We start from the raw sequence: 9415 nt of genomic DNA, 5'->3' as shown, positions 1-9415 counted from the left end.
AGATGCATGTCCTCGAGGTCTGGGGATGCACTGCGATGGTAATTTCTGCTTGGGGCGGGCTCGGATTTGTTTCGGTTCAGAGCAGGAACAAGAACTGTTCTAGTATCCCATGACTACTGAGTGCTTGGGACGCCGGTATTTTACAGCGGGGGCGGGGACATGCGGCAGGGCGAAGCCCCGAGCGTCGGCGGGCGCTGTGCCCGGCGCGCTGCGCTCCGTGTGCCCGCGGTGCCGTGAGGGAGGGCAGGAAGCGGCGCCGGGCGGCCCCAGCCCTTCCGGGTCGCGGGCGGCGCCGGCCCAGGGGCGGCGGAGCCGGGGCGGCCGCGGCCCCAGCGCGGGTGGGTCGGGGGCGCTGGGGCGGCCGGGCCGGGGCGCGGGGCCCTCTGACCGCCGAGGGCCGTGGGCGGGCCCTGGGCGGGATCCGTGATCCTCCGACAGCCCGGCACGTAGGTGTGGGGATAAAACCCCCCTGGCGTCTGCGCTAGCGGCGCCCAAACGCGGGTCTGGCCTCCGGTTCCTGGTGCGAGGGGATGAGCCTGAAGGTGCTCTCCCCACGCAGTGTGGTGCCGTGTCATAGGACGGGAATGTGATCCTGTGCCATGTGCTCCGGTATGAGCCTGCTGGAGCGTGGAGGTTGGACCGGGTGCCCCTCTGTGGTCCCTTCCAGCTGTCCCACCCTGTGATTCCAGGGCGCTGCCTCAGGCGTGCTCGCTCGTTTCCTCTGTTTCTGCCCTGCCCTTTTTTCCCCCGCTCCCAAAGTCCTTTGGAAATGATGTTATTGAATGTACTTTTGCCTCTGACTAGATATGGATAACAGGGAGGATGAAAAAAGTAGGACGGTGTGTGCAGCCTCAGAAGAAGGGCTGAAGGCCCGAGGTAGGCGCTGTGATCTGTTGCTGTTCTGTGGTGTTTGTGTCGCCCTCTGTGTCACTTACCGGGTTTGGTCACTTGCTGATGGCAGTAGACCATGGCACACTGGAAGAGTGGGGAAAAACACAACAACCCCTCAAACCAGAGGTTTATTGTTTTTAAATTCTGCTAAGAGTAATTTCTGTAGGCCACAGTTACTAGCAGGCTTGTCACTGTTGACTTGTGTTGCCCTAAGGAAAAGAAAAAAGGAAACGAAAGCGCAGCAGAAGCAGATCCTCATCTGTTTCATCTACATCATCTTCTAGCAGTACATCCACCTCTTCCTCCTCGTCACAGTCATCCTCAAGGTCATCTTCTTCCAGTAGTAGTAGAGGTAAGCTACCTCCACTTGCACTTAATATTTTCCAGTTTCGACAGCACCCCTGAAGGCATTTAAAGCTTGTTTTAAATGTGGTGAAACCACCACAGAGTGACAGTGTAGAATACCAGTGCTGCTTGTTCAGGGTGTTTCTCTCATAACCCTCCCCCCACTGTGTGTAAAGGTGCCAGTTCACACACAGTTTGCAATGTCCTTGTGTTAAATTCCTTCAAAAGAGAAACTGCCATTCAAATAAATGTTACTTGGTAGCAGTATGCTGTATATATTTAAGCCCCTCTATTCATTACATTTTCAAAACACAGATCTTTTCTTACTTCACTAGTCTATCTAGACCAGAGTTGTGGGTTTTGGTTTAGTCCTACTTTGGTCTTAACATTTCAAGCATTTAATGTTGAGGACTCACATGAAGCCAGCACATCTGCAGAATCAGTAAATCGGGTATTTTCACTTTCCATGTTAGTCCAGTAAGTGGCAGTAACTTAATGTGTTTTCTTTCTCTGGGTTAGTTAAATCTGTGTCAATATATATAGCTGAATTAAAGCATTTTCTTCCTATGTTTCACGTTTCTGTTTGTCTCATCTGTAACACAGATGCCTTTTTCAGAATGCTAAACTTACAGGGTTTGATTTTGTTGTTTATTTTTTTCCTTAATTTTAGATTCTCCTAAGTCTAAATCAAAGAAGAAGAAAAAAGAAAAACACAACAAAAAGGTAAACGTTTACAAAGAGAAATAAGTAGTTAACAAACAGAAATTAGTTCTTTATATTTCAATATCCTTAAATGTCATGTAAGACAATGCTTTTGTCTGTGGCTGTGTAAATCTAAATCATGCTTGTAGGGTTGTGGTGGCTGAACTGATAAATGGGTGCTTGACTTTATACAAAAAGAGAAATAATTTAAAAGTTACTTTTGCCAGTCATTGCTGGTCCAGCTGGAGTTTAGAGTAGTCTCTGAAGAAAAGAGAAGTGGGAATGTTGATAACTTTGTAGAATTTGACAGAAGAAATTATTTACAGTCAGTGAGAGAAGCGAGTGGTGGGTTCTTGCTGTTGTAATTTTTCTATTTCATTTTCAGTGATTTTATATATTTGGGTTACTGTAAAAGAGAGAGAACGGGGAATCAGACCATTTCTGTTCCTCACAATCCCAAGGGTTGCTAACCCTGCTGCATTACTTTCTGTGTACTTCAGCTACTCCCTGTCCAGCAAGTGGTGAAGGCAAGCAGTAGTAGCTGTCTTGACTTGAGTGGCCTTGAGAGATCCTTGTGGGTGTGGGGGTTTTTGCCCTTGTTAGTCTGTAAGCATAAGAGCATATGTCTTATTCTTGTAGAAGAGGAAAAAGGAGAACAAAATGAAGAAAAAGAAAGAAAAGAAGAAAAGGAAAGAGAAAACAGGACCTGTCCAGCTTTCCAAGGTATGCTTGTCCGAGTGTGAAGCCCTGTTTTTTTTTCATCTACATATTTAATCCATCCTGTCATAAAAATGTCAAAAAAATAAGAGCACCAGTTTGGTCATCAACAATAGAAACCTCTCTCTGTTGTTTTGGACAGTCAGGAAGCATAAAAGATCATTGTCTTTAATTTTACTTAAGATTTGTAATATTACAGAACAAAGCTTATGTCCTTTTAATGTGTGATCTCATTTAAGTTCTTCAAAAACAAAAAGAAGAATGAAAACTACAGCATGATAACTGGAAAGAAAATCAAGATGAAAATAAAGAAGACTAAGGAAGATATAGAGGTAAGAGTTAAAGAGTCTGAACGTCCCTAAGAAGAAAATACTGTATCTTTTAATATTTTTCTAATAGTAGTTTTTGTAGAAGAGTGGGTCTTGCAGTTACGAGTTGTAAACTGAGTGTAGCTTTTAGTGTGGCTGTGATGCCCTCTGAGATCTTTTAATTCATTCTTTTGGCAGGTTTTATGTTATGAGGGGGCTTGGAATACTCAGTCATGAGCAGATAAACCAAAGGATGCTGGTGCAGGTCCTTAGAATTTCAGCCTCTGATCATTAGCCAGCTTGTAGCTTTGTGTTACACTGGTTTTAATTGTACTCATCTTCTTTCAGTCTCTTGTGATCAGTTGTTGTAATTGCTACTTTACTGTGTTTTTCTAACATATGCAAGTCTAGCCTTTATTTAGAGAGGAATTTTAAAAACCCCAGTAGTATTATTAGGACCGCATGCTCCTTCATTTTCTCAAAGCAGTCAAATGTTTTTGCTGAGATACCCGGGGAAATAAGTATCATGAATCATGTTGTGTGCTACTGCTATGGATGTTTGGACTCAGCACGTAAGTAATACCTTCACTCTTTTCAACAATTTCCACACCTTAGGGTGACCTGCAGAGGGCTCTGGCACTGATTAGGAAGTGCTACTTCCTTGAGGTATCCAGCTTGGCAGATTCTGATTCAGCCCTACTAATTCATTCTACAGCTACCAAAGCAGTCCTGAGCATTGTGTGTTCAATTATGCTGAATGCTTGCTAGTTCTGTTCCAGTAACCTGCTTGTTATGGTATTTGATGTCAAATATTTGACGTTGGTCCTTTTTTGATTGGTGCCCGTGGTCTTGTTGAATTGAACACCATCCACTCCTTACAATATTTAAGGATTCAATAATTTTTTATAAAAAACACTGGAATTGACTGGTTGGGCCATCTCTTACGTGAAGACAGAACCTAAATGCAGGGGTCTGGTATGCTGCAAGTTGCTGTTTATGCATAGAAAAAGAAAAGATACTTCCCAAAGCACAGGACTTGCTGTGGGTACAGTGAACGTTGCTTCAGGCACCAGAGAGGAGCATCTGTTGTGCTTGTGAGTTCCCTTCTGGGCAGGCTGTGAGCTGCATGATGACAAGCCAGTGGAGCCTCCGCAGGGAGCCACTTAGGAAATGTCTCATGGAATAGTGACAGCTTGTCTCCCCATTGCCCATTGCCTGGCACTTCCCCGGGCACCCACGCCTCACTGGGAGCTGGTTAGACCCAGCGGTGTCAATGGCACTTGCTTTGGGATGTGAAAACCCCACAGAAACCAGGGACCTGTGGCCTTGCTCCACTGAGTACAGGTCTGTTCAACCACTGCCTCTGTTTGTCTGCTCTGCAGAGAGACCGGAACCGTGCACAGCTCCTGGAATTTCTGAACTCTGCCTTGTGACGGGAAGAGTGCTCACCAAGGACTGGTACATGTACCCAGCCAACCATCATCCTAGCAAAACACTACAGGGCAACTCAGGGAAAAGGACACCAGGTTGGACAAGACCAAACCCTCCTACTGAGAAGACAATTAGGATGTCCTTTTTTAATGGCAAAATGAAGAGTAGCTAATAACTTGTTAATGGAGATCCATGTCCTCCTTTTGAGATTCTAAGGTAATAGCCAGGCTGTGGTGTTTTAGAAAAGCTTAAGTGTGTGTTGTTCACCATGATAAGAAATGACACACTGAAGTCCAGTAATGTAATTTCTGTCCTAACTGCATGCAGAATGCACTCTTGATTTCAAATGTCTTAATTTTTCTAGTGGTTTAAGCAGAGTATTTGTAAATGTCTATTTGAAAGATGAGGTGTGTCTTTTATGTATATTTTTTTCTGCTAGTGGTTATGCTTATCCTAAAGAGCAAATTGACCTTTGTAAATAGAACATCCTTTTACATAAATGATCTTTTTGAAAGTTCATTCACTAATATGTTATTTTCTTTCAGAATTTGAGATGTGATGCTTCTCTGGACAGTTCATTGTGCTCTCTCTCATTAGAAAGTGTAACAACAAAATACTCTAGAGCAATAATGGTAGCAAATTATTTTTATCCTAAAATAGAAGCAGGAAAGGTCTCTGGTTTTGTTTGCTTATCTGAATCAGTTGTTCAGCTCACAATAGACAGCTTACCCCCCGCACCTGGAGTTGCAGTTCCTAAATTAAAAGCTCTGGAGTTCTGGCCTGCTTTTCTCATCCTGTGAGCTATGTGTCAAATCTTCCTCTGTTTGAAGTGCAGCAAGGCACATACCATGGACATACCTTAGTGTGATGGAGAAAGAGCTGTGGAATGGTGTTGAGGCAGGCAGTGACAGTGACTTTACGGATCTGTTGACAGTCCACTGTGAGATGAGACAGGTATGGACAGGCAGCAGCAGCCCAGCACAGCTTGTGGGTGTGCCAGCTGTGGTAATTTGCTCAGTGCCTGCACTCTTCCTTCCAGACCTTGGCTCTTGGTTGCCCAGCAGGCTCCTCTGTACATAACCCTGCTGTGGGAGTTCCGCTTGAATCACTCGTGAAGCAGGTGCTCCTCAGGAGCTGCTGTTTAGGAATGCCTGAAAGAAGGACTCAAGGAGAGTTGACTTAGACAAGAACATCAGGTGTACAGCAGTCAGAGTGGGGGGAGTTCATTAAAAGAGCAAATGGAAAACTGTGCCTCTGTCTGCTACGGTGTTTTGAAGTAAACCTGAAGATTTGTACCATTGCTCAAGGGATAATTTTATAACTGTTTTGATGTGTGAAACCTTCTGAAGATGCTAGAATCCTCTCCTTTCCCTAGTTTTCTTTTGTTGTGAAGCATTTTGTAGTTGTTGCAGTGTTGTAACTCTTTAGAGACTAAAGCTCTGATCCAGCAGAGCAACTCCTTACATCCTTATGAACATAAAACTTGGAAAAACATAGGTAAGAAGTGGAGTTTCCCTGACTTTTAATCTGACAATAGAAAGGGTTTTTTTGAAAGCACTGTTCTGAAATGTCAGTAGGGGGAAAAACCAACCAAACAAGAAAAACCCTTTTTTTTTTTATGGGGATTATGCCTTGATTTATGCTACTCTGGTATTTTCTTGCTAGTGATGTCAAAGCATCTTGCCCAGATAAGCAGCTTTTGTCTCTGGACTTTGCATAAGGTTAATCCCAAACACACTCTTAGAAGACACTTAACATGCTTCCCATTCCCTAGGTTATATTTTATGTAAAGATAATATAATTTCTGAAAACTTGGTGCAGGGTAGGGAATACAAATTTGGAAGATGGAAAGAAAATAGGAATGGGAAACCCAGAGATCACAGTTTTAAAGAACTGCATTGGTTGAAGGTTCATACATACTTTAAATAATTTACTTTTTGTTGCCTTGGTCAAAATCATAAAAACTCCTGCCCTGTTCCACATTAGTATGGAAAAGGCAAAGGGCCTTTAGTAATATGATGTGGTCTTTTAGGATTTTGGTAGTTGCCAATTCTCATGGTACAAAAATGAGTTAAACCATTTTTTCTTTAAAAAAAACATTTTGTGTGTGTGTGTGTGTGTGTTCAGAACAGAGGAATTTTCTGTTTAGTTTTTTTTTGCATGCTGAATATGGTGATGCTTTAAATTATTTCTGTGCCACCATTTACTTCTAAGCTATCATTTCTTCTAGAAAGCTGAGCTGGTTAAACTCTGTGGCAGTGATTCTGCTCTATTCTCTCCTGCCCAGTCAGTTACAATGCTCTCTGAAACTTCCCAGCAGCTGCTGCTTTTATAAGCCTCATTTTCTGTCTTTCCCATCTCCATGTAGATTCTCAGGTTTCTAGAGAGGTTTGAGTTATGTTGCATCCTTCCCTTCTTCATCTTTCCCCACAAGCACTGAGATCCTGTGCATCTTCTTGGGGCTGAGTATCTTTGAGGCAGATTCCAGTCCTCCCTAGTGAGCACAGGCCCTTACAGCCAGAATACTTGCCTTGCACCCTCAGGGCAGTTCATTTTACTGACCTTTTCACTAAAGCACAGCTTCTTAGAACTGCTTCAGATCCCTGTTGTGGCAGCTGCACCACAGACTGAACCAGATGAGAAGGTTACAACAGTAAGATTGTGGTGACAATCAGGTTGAGAAATTTGCATGAGGGAACTGTGAAGCAGCGTGGGATGTTAACCTGATACACACATGGCTGATAGACTTGAGACGAGGTCTACCAAAAAGTGCAAGTCGTGGGCGGAGGTGAAGGCTGGAACAATAGAGCAGTGGAAAAGGTGTGAGGTAAGGATGGAAGGACACTGCTGCTATTAGAAGTCATGGAGTGGGGCAGAGGTCAGGTGATGAGGCAGGGGCTGCAGAAGCTTACCTGGCTGGGCAAGTTGAGGTTCTTCCTAAAATGCTGAATAATAGAAGTCTTTCAGATGTGAAACCTTCTTTTTATGTGAGTGTGTGTGTGTGACAGTCTTCCCTACCATGCTCACTTCCTGTGTTCCTGCACCATTTGCCATTCTGAGAATCATGCAGAACTCAACTGAATTTTTTTTAGCAGCAGAATTTTCGGAAACAGAAGTCACTGTCATGGGAAGGAGGGGAAGGCTACATTCTCGGAGCTGCTGCTGCCATGCTCATCTTCCTTGGCACTGTTTAAAGTATTCTATCCCTGCCAGTTCTTGTGGGCAGTGCAATCCTACTCATTTCCTTTACAGTTGGCTTGAACTTCACTCTTTTGCCCACACAAAAACGTAGCAGAGGTGAAAAGCTCAGGAAATATTTATAAATGCCACTTTGACTGGAAGTACCTGGCTCCATGGAACTAAGATGTCTGAGCAGGGCCTGCCATTTTGGTAGCAGTTCAATATTCAATATGGTTAAACTTGGGCAAGTTGTGCTGTTTGGATGTACTTGAAGTTTCATGCTGCAGGAATGTGTGAGCTTCCCAGTCATCCTCTGCAGCAGGGAAATCTGAGTGAGCTCTACACACAGGGGAAGAGCAGAGGTCAGAGAGGCTGGAGTGACTTGCCCTGGGGTCATCTGCTGAACCTCTCCTGGTGTGGGCAAGGGCCTTGATGGCTGGTGGAGCTCTGATGTCCTTTCATGTGTTAAACACACCCCTCACGGTCTTTGCTGTGTGTATTTAGAAACAAGTTTCCAAAGTTCTGGTTCAACACTCAGGGTTGAGAGCTCCCCTTGGAGTCATTTGAGGACTCTGTGGAATGGCTGGATTTTATGTCATAGTGGGTTTTCCTGAAGGAATGAGGTCCTGGGCACACCTGAGAATGCACTTAGTTACATTTGAAGCTGTAGGGTGATGAGTTTTTGAGGAGCTGCTTCTTAAAATTATTGGCAAGCACCTGGCTACCTAGTTCCATCTCTGGACAAAATTAATCATCAAAACTACTGTCCAGTGCAGAGATTGTGATTTGTTTGCCTGTTGACAACAGAAGGGTTTTTTCCCTGCCTGTTCAATTTCAGTCTTAAACTGTGCTTCAGGACTATGACTCATGTAGTGTTTGAGGGATGGGCAGGACAGTGCTGAGGGGTCTAAGGAAGCCTCTGGGAGAGCCCTTTGGAGCAGCAAGAAGAGCATCATTACTACCCAGCCTGAGAGGCACAACGTGATGGCAGCTGTTCCCATGCCAGCATGCTGGCCACTGGTGCCATCTTCTACTCAGGCACTGAACACCAGGGCTAACATCACTTGTGTTCACTTTGTTCTCCATTCGTGAGCTGCTCTAGGGCTGACAGAACAGTGGTGTGAGAGGGAGGAATCTGCATTTGTCACGAGAGGCCCGGTTAGGAAGCTGCTGCCTTTCCCTGGTTGGTCGGTGTTCGAATATCTGCCGGTAGGTGGCATTGCTGTCCAGCTGGAATGTCGCAGAATTTTTTTTTTTTTTTTTTTCCTTTGGACATTGGCTTTGCACTTTCTTATTCTGAAACCCTATAATTAGCCCGCAAATACCTAATTATGGTTGTTTATGGGGAACATGTGTTACTGCTGTCCTATGAATTTAATCCAGTCTTTGTTCCTTTCTTGCCCTTGGCTGTGCTGAGGACAGACAATGGCCTCTTCTGCTGGTGCCTGTGTGCCAAAGGCAGCAGGAAGCCTTTAACTTCTCAGTAGCTGAATGCAACAGGAGCAGGTTGCTGAGAGCCAGCAGGGGCCTGGAAGGTGCACCACCCTACCTGGGGCTGCTGAGTTCTTCAGAAACTGCGCTCTGCTCTTCTCCATCTCCTAAGTACCAGTGCTAGAATATAGAAATAAAATGCACCAACTTAAGGAGTATTTCACTGTCACTGCTTCATAACACATCTGGTTATTTAAATAGTCTTCAGACCAAATTAAGTGCAATCTATTGCTTTAGGCAACCTGACACTGCAGAGAATCGAGTTGCAAAAAGTACTGCACATGGACTGTGACCTGATAGGGGCCTCTGAGGATACAGCATTGTGAACACTAAACAGATGTAATAGTAAT

General features: G+C 44.4%; 1 protein-coding gene across 1 annotated transcript; it reads left to right on the top strand.

Moving 5' to 3' along the window:
- Positions 1-109: 109 nt before the first annotated feature.
- LOC104685649 (pre-mRNA-splicing factor CWC22 homolog) lies at positions 110-5183 on the top strand. Its single transcript, XM_039567967.1, has 7 exons — positions 110-338; positions 805-876; positions 1106-1243; positions 1907-1959; positions 2578-2661; positions 2895-2987; positions 4346-5183. Exons 1-7 carry the CDS (start codon positions 110-112, stop codon positions 4394-4396), a joined length of 720 nt encoding a protein of 239 aa, XP_039423901.1. The 3' UTR covers positions 4397-5183.
- The last annotated feature ends 4232 nt before the right edge of the window (positions 5184-9415 follow it).

This window comes from Corvus cornix, chromosome 3 (genome assembly GCF_000738735.6).
Source record: "Corvus cornix cornix isolate S_Up_H32 chromosome 3, ASM73873v5, whole genome shotgun sequence".
Taxonomy (NCBI): domain Eukaryota; kingdom Metazoa; phylum Chordata; class Aves; order Passeriformes; family Corvidae; genus Corvus; species Corvus cornix.
This window is presented reverse-complemented; position numbering and strand designations above follow the sequence as displayed.